The 13,893-nt window shown below is 41.4% G+C and overlaps 1 protein-coding gene across 3 annotated transcripts in view; it reads left to right on the plus strand.

Moving 5' to 3' along the window:
• The window catches only part of LOC132392516 (RNA-binding motif, single-stranded-interacting protein 1-like), a 206,236-nt gene that overhangs the window by 127,347 nt on the left and 64,996 nt on the right, over positions 1-13,893 (plus strand). For all 3 annotated transcript variants that reach the window (XM_059966468.1, XM_059966469.1, XM_059966470.1), the window contains exon 4: positions 7,246-7,337. In XM_059966468.1, coding sequence (XP_059822451.1) covers positions 7,246-7,337 — 92 coding nt within the window. The remainder of the gene's footprint in view (positions 1-7,245; positions 7,338-13,893) is intronic.

Genomic DNA, 13,893 nt, shown 5'->3' on the forward strand with positions numbered 1-13,893 from the left:
TAATTTTAATATAAAAATATTCTTTGTGAAACAAAAGTTCAAACTGAACAGATCAACCTGAAATCAAAGGTATACAACTCTGAAATTCTTTAATTCTCTGGATATCCACAGAACTAAGAAAGAAAAGCAGAACAATTGTGAACCCCTAAATCCCGCTTCCCTGCAAAAAAAAAACAAAGCAGAATGGAACAGGCACATCCTCCCACACAGTAAAAATGAACATAACTGATCAGGCACATTGTGCCCCAAATCCCCCTCCCTGCACAAAATAACTAGAAGATTGGGCGAGAAAACACAGAATATAAAAACTATACGACTAGAAAGAAAGAGTGTGTAGTTCAAGTTCCACATAATCTCCAAACAGCAGAACACAGGATTGAGCATATAATCCAGCAGGGAAACCACTGGGCAATCAGTCTGTGCTGTGTCATGCAACGTACAAACAGGCACAGTGGACCATCTTGATCACGATTGCTGCTGGGGTTAAGGTATATAGCAAATATTAATTTCAACAGCGAACCATCTTCAGACCTGAATGTAGATCGATTTTGAGCCCAGAATGATGATGTTCTTGGAGCTGCAGGCTGAGGTCGACTGCAAACAAAGAAAAACTCCGTTAATGTGAGATGCCGGCATATGCGTGAATGCGGCCCAGAGTCAGTGGGGATTAACGTGCATTTTGGGTGTCTGGAGTGTGGGTGCGAAGATGGAAGTGTGTGAAAATTATATGTAATTCAAAGGAAGCATTGTGGATACAACTGTAGCTATAGAATCATCCTGCTGTAACTTTTGATCTTCAGCATTTCAAAAAATGTCATCTAATATTGGGTCAGGCAGAATTCTTCCAAGATTGTCTCAAGTATGATTCCTGTTTGTTTGGCACAGCTTCAGTGTTTCTCCAGTGATTTTGTTCATTGTCTCCAGAATGAAGCAAGGTTAGCAGAGCTGGGACTTTTCTCTTTGGTGTGTAGAAGAATGAGAGGGGACTTGATAGAGGTCTACAAGATTATGAGAGGCATAGATAGGCTGAGTAATCAGTACCTGTTTCCCAGGGCACCAATAGCAAACACCAGAGGGCATATGTACAAAATTAAGGGAGGGAAGTTTAGGGGAGACATCAGGGGTAAGTGTTTTTTTTACACAGGGTTGTGAGTGCCTGGAATGACTTGCCAGGGATGGTGGTGGAGGCTAAAACATTAGGGGTATTTAAGAGCCTCTTGGACAGGCACATGGATGAAAGAAAAATGGAGGGTTATGGGGTGGTACGGGTTTAGTACTTTTTTAAGGATTATATGGGTCGGCACAACATGGAGGGCTGAAAGGCCTGTACTGTGCTGTAGTGTTCTGTGGTTCTAATGATCATGAAATAGTTCTCTCTATTGTAATTTCATTTTCCAGCTTTCTGTGCATGGCCTTCTGCTCCAAGGTGTTTCAAGTGTTCATCTAAATACTACCAAACATTGCAAAAATAGATATTATCCACTCAGATATGGCAGCCAGACTGCTGAATTCCGTTTTACCTCACTGCAGTCAATGAGGTATGGCTAAAGTCTGTTCACTGTGAAAGAGAGAAAGCCAATGTTCAGGAAAGCTTTTTGAACAAACCACTGGTATTGATTGACCTAAGCACCAACTTCTGACATGGCAAAGTTGTTCGCAGTACAGCTGACAGTGCTATGTCCTCACTTCATGAGGACCGGATTCTGAATTGGGAGAAATATACAACCAGCTAATCAAGCATCAATCAGATTGGAGTCTGATGGCATCAGATCAAACACGGGCAGGGGAAGCTGCTGCTCTTTCCTCGGTTGATGAATCAATCATTCTCTGTATTGAAGAACACTGGTAGTGCTGGAAATATTCCAGGTCAGGAGCTTCAGTAGCCATCAGTGAGGATGGGTTGGTAGTGCTGTCTGAGATGTGTGTGTCATGAAGCTTTTGATTGCCAGACTGTGCCTGCAGCAGATGAACCAACTTAGGAGAAAGAATACAGTTGACAGTGTCCTCACTCATTTACAGATGTAACTGCTCCTAATAACATTCATAGAAGCAATAACCACACGGTTCGTACGCGGGCAAAGTCCTGCTTTAACACAGAGGGCACCTTCCAATGTGCTGTGTGACTCTACAGTCATGCTAAGTAGGATAGACTGGGATCAGATTTAGCAACTCAAAAGTTGGGCATCCATGAGGCGCTAAGAGCCATCAGCTTTCACTGGGGTGAAATGTATACCACCCCAGTCTGCCATCCCTCGATCAACGATGACTGACAAACGGGATCAACACTGATTCAGTGGAGGCTGCAGAATGGCATGCCGAGAATGTTATCAGGCACACCTACAAATGTGATTCCAGCCTAATAAACCTGCAAGAGCTGCATTCTTAAAGATTTTAATCACACACGTTCAATAGCTAGCTAAGCACTTTGCTTAGCTTGAGTTAATTGTCCTGTAGTTGCAGAGATAAATGAAGAATATTCCATTATGCTCCTGACTTGGACTTAGTTATTGATGGAAAGTTTCTGAGGTGTTAGTGGAGAAGTTGGTCCCATCGAAAATCCTATCTACCCCAATGGTACAATGACAAATCTTATTAGAGGAATTGGTGCTTTTTTAAAAAAAAAATAACATTTCATTAACATTTTGAAATTTAACAAACCTAGATGAGTAAACCATATTGTGTTCAACATGGCTGATCAAATAGAGGTGTATCTGAAGCTATTCCCTGTTGTCTTTGATATCAGTATAATAGGAGAGTAATAATATAACAGTTGATGATGGAACATGGCTGGAATCCATTAAGCAAAGTTATCCCTAATGTTCTCCTTTTCTATTAAAATTGAGTATGATTTAGGTCAGAGGACCATCAATTTATTTGACTGCTTTATTAAATGTAATGTTGGAGATAATATTGTATATTTAAATATAGACTCAGAGTACAGCACAGGAATGAGCCTTTTAGTCCGCAGTGTTGTGCTGGACCAGCTAAAAACCAGATCAAAAGCACCCAAACACTAATCCCTCCTGCCTCCACCATGTCCATATCCCTCATTCTTCCGTACATCCATGTACCTATCCAAGCATCTCTTAAAAGCCTCTCATGTAATTGCCCCTATCACCATACCAGGCAGTGCTTTCCAGGCATCCATGACTTTGAGTAAAACTTGCCCTTCACATCCCCCTTGAACCTATAACTTCAGTGTACAGCCTCTGGTATTAGACATCTCAACCATGAGAAACTGGTGCTCTGTCCACTCTACACCTCTCATAATCTTGTACACCTCTATCAGATCTCCCATCAGCCTCCAATACTCCGGAGAAAACAAACCGAGGTTTGTACACCCCCTTGCCCTCTAAAACAGGTGGCTTCCTGTTGTCCTGACGAAGAGTCTCGGCCCAAAACGTCGACAGTGCTTCTCCTTATAGATGCCGCCTGGCCTGTGCGTTCCACCAGCATTTTGCGTGTGTGTGTGGCTTCCTGTTGAACAGCTCCAAAGCCTCAACATCCTTCCTGTTGTGGAGCGATCAGAACTGTGGTGTGGATACTCTAGATGTGGCCTAACCAGAGTTTTATAAAGTTGCAACATAACCTCCTGACTTTTGAACTCAGTGTCTTGTCTAATAAAAGCAAGCATTCTGTAAACCACCTTAACCACGTTATCGACCTGTGTAGTCACTTTCAAGAGCTATGAACTAGGATCCCAAAGTCTCTGCTCAGCAACACTGTTAAGGACCCTACACATAACAGTGTACGGTCTCCTTCCATTTGCCTTATTGAGGTGCAATGCCTCACACTTATCTGGTTAAACTTAATCTGCTATTTCTCAGCCCTTGTCTGCAACTCATCTATATCATGCTGTAATCTTTGCCATTTTTCTCCACTATCCACAATTCCACCTATCGTGGTATCATCCACAAATTTACAAACCAACTCATCTATATTTTCATCCAGATCATTTTTATACATCACCCACAGCAGAGGTCCTAGCACAGATCCCTGCAGAACTCCACTAAATAGAGACCTCCAGCTCAAATAAGTTCCTTCCACCACTACCCTCTGTCTTCCAAGCATAAGCCAGTTCTGAATCCAACTGGCCAGCTCGCTGTGGATCCCATGCATCTTAACCTTCTGAATTAGCCTCCCATGAAGGACTTGATCAAACACCTTACTGAAATCCAGGTAGACAACATCCACTGTCCTACCCTCATCAACCGCTCTTGTCGTTTTGTTGAAAAACTCAATCAAGTTGGTAAGGTATGATCTGCCATGCTGGTTCTTCCTCTTTGGGCCATGGGTTTCCATATGCACTTGCATCCTATTCCTTAGAATTTCCTCCAGCAATTTCCTTACACGAGCCTTTCCAGTCTGTAGTTTCCAGGATTTTCCATTGTTCCCTTCTTAAGTAGAGGTACAGCATTAGACACTTACCAGTCCTCTAGGACGTCACCTGTGGCTCAAGGGCCTAGCAACCTCACCTCTTGCCTGCTTCAATAACCTGGGGTAAATCCCATCAGGCCCTGGAGGGTATTTCCACCCTAAAGCTCCTCAGGAGGCCCAACACTTCCTCCTGCTTGACCTCTAAACGCTCCCTAATGTATTTATACACTCAATACTGATCTCCTGGTCTTCTTCCTTGGTAAATACTGAAGCAAAGTACTCATTAAGTACCTCACTCACATTCTCTACATCCAAGCAAATGGTTCTCTTTCTCTTCCCCCTCCCCCCCACCATCCTTGGGGGTTCCACCCTCTTCTTGTTCTTGATGTATGGATAGAATGCCTTAGGGTCCACCTTGATCCTTCTTGCCAAGGCCCTTTTCTGCACCCCCCACCCCCCCCCGGCTTTCCTAATTCCCTCCTCTAGGTCTTTTCTGGCTTCTTTATTCCGTGGGTTTTGTATGCGCAAATTCAACCAACCGCGGATCGGGAAAACCCATAAGTTCTCTCTCCAGCAGTTGTTGTTTGAGCATCTACGGACTTTTTTTCTTGTCATTATTCCCCAAACAGTACGGTATAACAACTAATTACATAGCATTTACATTGTATTAGGTATTATAAGTAATCTTGAGATAATTTAAACCATACGGGAGGATGTGCATAGGTTATTGCGGATCAGGAATCGAAAAAGAGAAACCGGAAGTTAAGTTGGAACAGGTACATCCAGTATCATTTAGCATCAGTTAGTCAAACGTTTGTCTTAGTATATAGTATATGTTTTCCCTTTCTATGCATATAAAACATTTAAGAAACATAAGTATTTCAGTAATTAAACCACTGCGTTTCTTAGCTTTCATCAGGGCAGGGCCTTCACATGTTCCATTATTCTCAACTTATCCTTTAAAATTGTTCCAATAGTTGACCAACTGTAGCCTAACGCTTTTTCAATGACCGATGGCGTTTCACCTCTTTCCGATCACTTTATTTTCAATCGTGATCGTTTTCCAGAACAGAAACACTGCGGGTGATGGGTCCCGAGCTCCGCTGGGTCCTAAAGTCCACCACACTGTGACAGATTAAATAAGCCCCAGAGCTTTGCTGGGTCCTAAAGTCCACCGACGTGAGCATCTGCGTTTTTTGATATCTGCGGGCGGTCCCGGAACCAATCCCCCATGGATAAGGAGGGCTGATTATACTCATGCTTCATTTGATCCTGACTTCTGAAGCGTTACATTCTTTTTCTGGACTAATTTTCATCACCTCTCTGATCATCAATTTTCTCTTATCTTTCCACCCCCAACCTTCCTTCTAACAGGAACATATTTATTTGTACACTGTGACATTGATCTTTAAACATCCTCCACATAACTGATGTGGACTTGCCAGAGAAAAAGCCTTCCCAATTAATGCTTCTTTGTTCCTACCTCATGCCCTCATAATTTGCCCTACTCCAATTTAATACTGTCCCACAAGGACCTTATCTATAGTTATCCAGAAAGTTAAAAGGTTGCGGTCACTGTTCCCTCACTATTCACCCACTGAAGGAAAGTCACCTAGTCAGGCTTATTACACAACACCAGGTCCAGTACAGCCCCTCCTCTCATTGGACTGTCCTCATAATGATTTAACAAACCTTCCTGGACACACTTAACAATTTAGCCCCATCCAAGCTCCTTGCACTTAATTTTGTCCCTGTTTAATTGAAGGAAGTTGAAACACCCCATTACAACAACCCTATTATTTTTATACATTTATTTAATCTGATTACATTCCCAGAGAGTGGTGAATCGATGGAATTCTCTGCCCAAGGAAGCAGTTGAGGCTTCCTCACTGTATCTTAAATATATTTAAGAACAGTTAGATAGGTTTTTACATAGTAGGGGAATTCAGGGTTATGGGGAAAAGGCAGGTAGATGGAGCTGAGTTTACAACAGATCAGCCATGATCTTACTGAATGGCGGGCAGGCTCGATGGGCTGGATGGCCTACTCCTGCTCCTATTTCTTATGTTCTTGTATGTTACTCAATGTTGCGGTGGCTGTTAGGGGGTCTGTAGTTCAATCCCATCGTGCAGTTGCACCGTTCCTATTCTTGAGCTTCACCCAAATGGACTCAGTGTCTGACCCCTCCATTATATCTTCTGAGTGCAGCTGTGGTATTATCCCTGATTAGTAGTGCAACTCCATCCCCTCTTGCCTTCTCTATCTTTTCTAAAACTTCAAAAACCTGGTACATAAATCACCCATTCCTCTCCCCACTTTCAACAAAGTTTCAGTAATGGCTGCAACATTATAGTTCCATGCTCGAAGTTCATCACCCTTACCCATAATGCTCCCTGTAATAAAATATACACACCTCAAACTATTCGACCCGTCACACCTGTTATTTCAATTTCACCTTTCAATACTTTCCCTGCCTTCTAACTTCGATCCAATCCTTCTCTTATTGACCTGGTGCTGTGATTCTCAGCCCTCTGCAAAACTAGATAAAACTCCTAAATAGCATTAGCAAACCTCCCAACCAGGATATTGGTTCCCCTCCAGTTCAGTCGCATCCTGTCCCTCTTGTGCAGATCACCCCTTCCTCAGAAAAGCCTCCAAGAACTTGAAACTCTGTCCCCTGCACCATCGCCACAGCTACTCTCATTCATCCCTGCTATCTTTCCCATTCCCTCCTTCTAGCCCATGGTACAGGGAGTAAGCCGGAGATTACCACCTTGGAGGTCCTTCTCTTCATTTAATTATCACTTAGTTTTAAGAAAACTTGCATAGTTTGGATAAAAGTGATAATTGTGCTCTGTTGAATTTCAGGCTATGGATTTGTGGATTTTGATAGTCCAGCTGCAGCTCAGAAGGCAGTGGCTGCCTTAAAAGGCAATGGTGTCCAAGCCCAGATGGCAAAGGTAACAACTCAAAATTAAAATAGATGTGACTACTAATTCATATTTTATATAATAAAATATTTTAAAGCTAGAGATCACACGTTATAAAATTATAATGCTTTCATTATTACCATCCGTATACTGTAATTAAATTTTATAATGAGGTTTTGTTTCAACCATTTTTGTACTATTTTCCCATTTAAAGTCGGCCTTAATGCAATTTTTAAAAATTGTATCAAATAAAGAAAGCATGTATTTTATTTGCTCTTTGTTACTCCTGACATGTATAATATCTGTTCCAGTTGTGATCCCTAATGTTTTTGGAAATGTTTTTGGAATGCTAAGATTCGTTGGGAATGTTTCCATTATTCAAAAAATTGTATTTACAAATTTGGTCAAATTTGATAGGAATACTTGAAAGGAAACCATTTTGAAAATTTTAATTGTAAATAGCAAAATTGATAAGGGGAATACAGTAGATGAGGAGAAACATTTTTTGATGTTAAGAATATGTTAGGTTAGATGTACTACAAGGTTTTTAAACAAAATTATAGTACTGGGATGGATTTTGTATTAATTGTCAGAAATTCCAGTGTAAGCACAAGAAGTTCATGTATGAGTTGGAAGACTATGACCAGTCATGTGCTGCAAGGGTGGGCGCTGTTTACTCACCTGTTCACAAAATTGTTGATGTAGATGAGAAACCAAGTGTACTCTACTAATTTGTTCTGATCAGATGGGATGGACATCTTCAATGTGAAACAAATGCATTGAAGCTTCAAAGAGTTGTAGATAGATTGTCTGAATAAATAAGAACATTGTAGGTGGAATGTTACATGAGGGGGAAAATGAGGTCATACACTTTGGAAAAATATAGAAATGGCGTTTAAAAAAAAATTGGTATATGGAAAGATGCTACTGTTCAGTGGACCATTGGGGGATCTTCAATCTAGATCAATGCAAGTAACATGTTTAGTACAGAACCAATGGGGAAGAAAAGTTATGTTGGCCTTCACATTGCAAGGGATTTGAGAACAAGTGCAGCGATGCCTTAGTTCAATTTTCTCATGAGATCCACAATCTGTAAGGTTGTGGACTGTGCACCTTGTGCTACTTGAGGAAGGCTGTACTTGCTAAAGAGGGTTTATTAGATTGATTCCTTCGACCCATAGTTTCTTCATATAAAAAGGGATGATTTTGCAGAAATATGCAAAACTCATTTGGTCACTCAGGTAATTTAGTATGGAGATTGGTGAATTTTTAAATGTTTGAAGAATTTGGATCAGAATCTTGTTTATTATCATGGATCTACAATACTATGCAAAAGTCTTTGCATGTATAGCTCGGTAAAGACTTTTGCACAGAACTGTATTTGTCAATATGGAGCAGAGCCACTCAACCTAACTATCATCATAGAATGCTTCTCTGATGCTTCATGCTCCCTCCCTTTTTCTCAACCATGCCCAGTCGAATTTGTACCCCTCTCCCACTTTCAGTCCACAACATATCCATATCGGAATTGGGTTTATCATCACTCACATGGCCTGGAGTTTGTCGTTGGATGGCAGCAGTACAGTGCAATACAAACATTACTACAAATTGTGATTAAAAATAGTGTAAACGAGAAATAGTGAGAGTGTTCATGGACCAGAAATCTGATGACAGAAGGGGCAAAAGCTATTCCTAAAACACTAAATGTGCATTTTGAGTCTCCTGACTCTCCTTTCCTGATAAGTTATGAGAAGTGAGCATGCCACAGTTGGTGAGGAATGCACTTGAAGTCTCCAGTGGAAAGTGGAATATTGTTTAGATTTCAGTGGTGCATTAGCCAGTGGTGATAGGCACTAATAGTTGTCTTCTAGGATTCAGAGATTTTGTTCAGATTTATTTTTCTGGTAGCTTTCTAATAAAATGGAATATTGCTTTGTATGGCTGCTCATTCATCTTCTATCTTTATATTGGACTAGAGTCTTACAGGAAAATCTTCTATCAATCTAGGGCACATGGGACTTTGCCAATGCTGGACTAATACATTTTGAGAGTTAAATCTTAGTAGTAGTCCAATAGACTTCTAATTCATTTTTTCTAAAGATGTTATATAAAATTTCAGTGCACCCAAAGAAGGGTGCACAGCAAACAAAAGTACTTTTGAGTTTACAGGGTATCTGAGAATCAGGGACCTGAGCAGGAAGGGAGCTCAGGGACAAGAAGCCCAGTAAACGGAAGGGAATGCAGGAACAGGAACCGCAGTAGGTGGAAAGGAGCATGGGAGGAGTGGAAACCATACCTCTGGTGAATAGAAGAAGGTGTACTGGAACCCAGTGAGTGATTGGGGGAGCACAAGAACCAAGACTTCAGTGATGGTACATCTTTAGGATGTGGTCGAAATGGATCATCTGTTAGATACTTTTGGCTGGACCAGTTTGCAATGACTTCAGTCTTACCTTTACCACTCACATGCTAGGTGTCATTGAGGATAGATCTATTCTTAGAGCTACCTCTTCCCTTACTAAATAATCATTCACAGTCAACTTTGTTTAAATTCATTGATCTTTGAATTGCAGTCCAACTAGTAATTGAAATATTTTAGTGCACTTCCATACCTTTGGTAACCATCGAGTCCATACTAGCTCTTCGGTGCAATCCTACGTTTCTGATAACCTACTCACCTGCCATGCATTCCACCCCGACTCTCATACAACCCACCTGGATATAGTAATACAACATGGAAACCGGCTCTCGTGCTCATTTTAATGTCTTTTCTATAAAAAGGCTGATCAAAGCTGTATGCAGTTCTCCAAGTGTGAGTTCACCAATGTTTTTATTATTAATCTCCTATACTCCATGCTCTGACCAAGGCCAGCATGCCAAATGCTTTGTTCGCCATCCTGTCTCCCTGTGATGAGGCTTTCAGCAAACGATGTACATGAACTCCCAGGGCCCTCTGTTCCGCAATACTCCCCAGGTTCAGACTTTTTCTCCAACTTGTTATTCATTTATTGTCACATGTACCAAGATACAGTGAAGCACCTGTATACTGATCATACAGATCAAGTCATCAGTGCTCGGAGGTAGAACAAGTTTAAAAATAATGCAGAATAAAGTTAAAGTTGACACTGAAAGTGAAGTGCGGGTAAATAATAAAGTGTAAGATCATAATGTGATGAATTTTGAGGTCCAGAGATCATACAGATATCTGACAACAGTAGGATTGAAGTGGTCCTTGAGACTCGTCGTACATACTTCAGGCTTTTGCATCTTCTACCCAGTCGGAGAAAGGATGAGAGGATTTTTGGTGCGTGTAGGAAATTTGATTATGCTGGCTGCTTTACTGAGGTGGCAAGCATAAACAGAGTCCATAGAGGGAAGGCTGATGTGCTGAGCTGTGTCCACGACTCAGCTTGATATGGCAATTGCTTTGCACATGACCATAAACTGCAGTGATGCTTTCTATGATGCGTCAATAAAATTGGTATTGGTTAACAGGGACATGCCAAGTTTCTTCTACTTCCTCTGAAAGCTGAGTTGGTGGTGATCTTTCTTGGCTGATTGGACCAGTACAGGATATTAAAGTTCACTCCTTGGAACTTGATGCGCTCAGCCCATCAATCTCAACACTGTTCATGTAGACAAGAACATGCATATAAAATCATACCTTGGGTTTGACTTGTGGTAATTAACAATTAACTTTTGAATTGGTAGGAATTTAGGATGTGGAAAGAAAGCCAAGCATTTGGAGGAAGTCCATAAGATCAGAGGGGGAAAATCCAAATTACACACAAGCATTCTTATGGCAGGAGCTGTGAGGGAGTAGCATGAGCCGTTGTGTCACCGATGTTCAGCAATTTCCGAATTCTTCGAATATCGTATGTGCTTATTTCAGTGGGTTTCCAGAAAGCAAACAAGTTGGAAGAATGGATATTCTTCAATTTTATTTCTGTCACTTGCCTGTGGAACACCAGCCCTACTGTTTAAAACTTAATTGTTCATGCAAATGCTGTTCCAATTTGAATTTCACAGTATGTTTGCTTCAAGACTAAGAACTTCTAGTAAGAAATTTATTAGGAATACCATAAGTTCATGAGCCATCAATAATCGTCATAGTATATTTTAACAAGTCCAAACTGGTGTCATTGGTCAGCTGTAGAGCTCCTAAATCAGAAGTGGATATTGTATTAAGAGACATTTCAAGGAAGGATACATATCTATTGAGTGTAGTTTGCTTGAGTCAAGATTTGTATAAAGGTGGCACGTAATTGATATTCTTTGATATTAATGCCCATTAATGAGTTGCTGCAGCATGAAGAGCAGTGGATAGTTTAAATCTGGAAACCTGCTTGAACTTCCAAAAAGCCAAATCAAGCAAATTTGCACATGCTGAAAATCTGAAATTAAAATCATAAATGCTAAGTCTCTTTCCATATATATATTGCCTGAATATTTCCAAACCTTGGTTTTCTTTATTCTCAGTAAGAAGACTTCTGGTTCATGGCATTACCTGCTGGTAGTGCTACCTGATAAATATCTACTTACTGTGATGTCCAGTAGTACTCACCACAGAATCATGGTAGAGTTGTGTGTTGAATACTTCCTGAGCAGAACCTTGTCCTCTAACTTGTATTAGCCGTTTTGATCCATGACATTTGTTCATGGCAACACTCTGCCCTTAGTTTTCATCTGCCTTGCTCATCAACAGAAGGCAGATGCTGTGAAACGCTGGTTATTGATCGTTCTCTGCTTGAGAATTTGATAAAAGAAATATTTTTTCCACCCCATTTATAAATAAACTAACCCAAATTGTCTAGACTAGACGAATCTGTGGTGTGTCATCTACGTGTAACTCTGAGGCTCAGTCAGCACATGTTCGTCTAGGGCAGGGGTCAGCAACCTTTACCACTGAAAGAGCCACTTGGACCCGTTTCCCACAGAAAAGAAAACACTGGGAGCCGCAAAGCCCGTTTGACATTTAAAATGAAATAACACTGCATACAACGTTTTGTTTTGCCTTTATGCTATGTATAAACAAACTATAATGTGTTGCATTTATGAAATTGATGAACTCCTGCAGAGAAAACGAAATTACATTTCTGCATGCAACAAAAACATTTTGAACTCCGAAAAAAAGACGTTGGGTTGAAGGTTACTTTTAAGTAAAATACTCAACGTCTATTTGAGTCCTTCTTGTATTTATGAAAAATGCCAAACTTAAATTTGCCGCCAGCAGCAAACCAAAAATAACGTCAGCCAGCTGTCAACCTGAAAAATAAAAGGACTATTTCACTGAACAATGAAAACATATGAATATACGTAAAATAATAGGCAATTAAAATATTTATCATACTTGTTCAGGTTGACTCACACCTGACAATGCAGTCGTATTCAGTAGGGATGGATCGATGCTTAGGGGAGTGACCGGGAAGGATAATGTGTTTTTTTCCTCTCTGAACTCACAGAAGCGTTTCCCAAACGATGTTTGCATTGCGATGATTGCAGAATGTAAATACCCCGAATTTATCATGTCGTGACCTTGTTTGAACTCTCTCAAATTGGGGAAGTGAGACAATGTGCCTTTCTGTAAATCTCTGGCAAGCACTGTCAACTTGCGCTCGAATGCCAAAACATCCTCCAACATGTGCAGGGCTGTACGTCCTTACCCCATTGAAGAGCTGTGTTTAGCGTGTTCAGGTGCGCTGTCATGTCTACCATGAAGTGTAGCTTTTCCAGCCACTCTGGCTGTTCCAGCTCAGGAAAGTTGAGCCCTTTGCTGCCCAGGAAAGTTTTCACTTCTTCCAGACACGCGACAAAGCGTTTCAGCACCTCCCCTCTGGACAGCCAGCGATAAAAACACGTTGTAGCGGTGTGCTACATGCAGTCAGTAAACTGCAGTCAAAGATAGCTTTATTCGAACTAAACAGCCTTGCTTTTAAGCCTCCCTCAACCCGCCCCCCATGGGCGCGGATGCTGCAAAAGACACGTACTCACAAACCCCCGTAGGCTATCTCCCTTAGCCTGAACGCTGGCTAATTGTGAGCCGGTTCGGATGTGTCAGGAAATGGGTCGCCACAACGTCTTAATTAGGTTGTACAAGATCACCATAATCTTCAAATTTAGATTTACATTTCAAAAACTAACAAACTTACATAAAATACATTTTAATTAAATACTGACCATGTAGCGGTGTGCTACACGCAGCGCTAAAATTACGACACGGAGTCGGTAACTGCAGTCGAAGGAAAAAACTTTATTCAAAATCTTCAGCCTCACTTTTAAGCCTCCCTCAACCTGCCCCCCCTCCCCCCCATGGCGCAGAGGCTCCAAAGCTCTGTGCTCGCAAACCCCCGTAGGCTATCTAATTGTGAGTCGGTTCGGATGTGCCAGGAAAAGGGTCGCCACAACCAATTATTTCCCAAAGCAACAGGGAGCCGCAGCACAGACGTAAAAGAGCCACATGTGGCTCCGGAGCCGCGGGTTGCCGACCCCCGGTCTAGGGGAATACAGCCTCTGGCCCGGCCAAACTGAGAAATCTCGTTTGTGTGGATGCTGCGTGATGTGTTGCCCGGTTACAAATCCGCACAAC

Source organism: Hypanus sabinus, chromosome 4 (genome assembly GCF_030144855.1).
Source record: "Hypanus sabinus isolate sHypSab1 chromosome 4, sHypSab1.hap1, whole genome shotgun sequence".
Taxonomy (NCBI): Eukaryota; Metazoa; Chordata; class Chondrichthyes; order Myliobatiformes; family Dasyatidae; genus Hypanus; species Hypanus sabinus.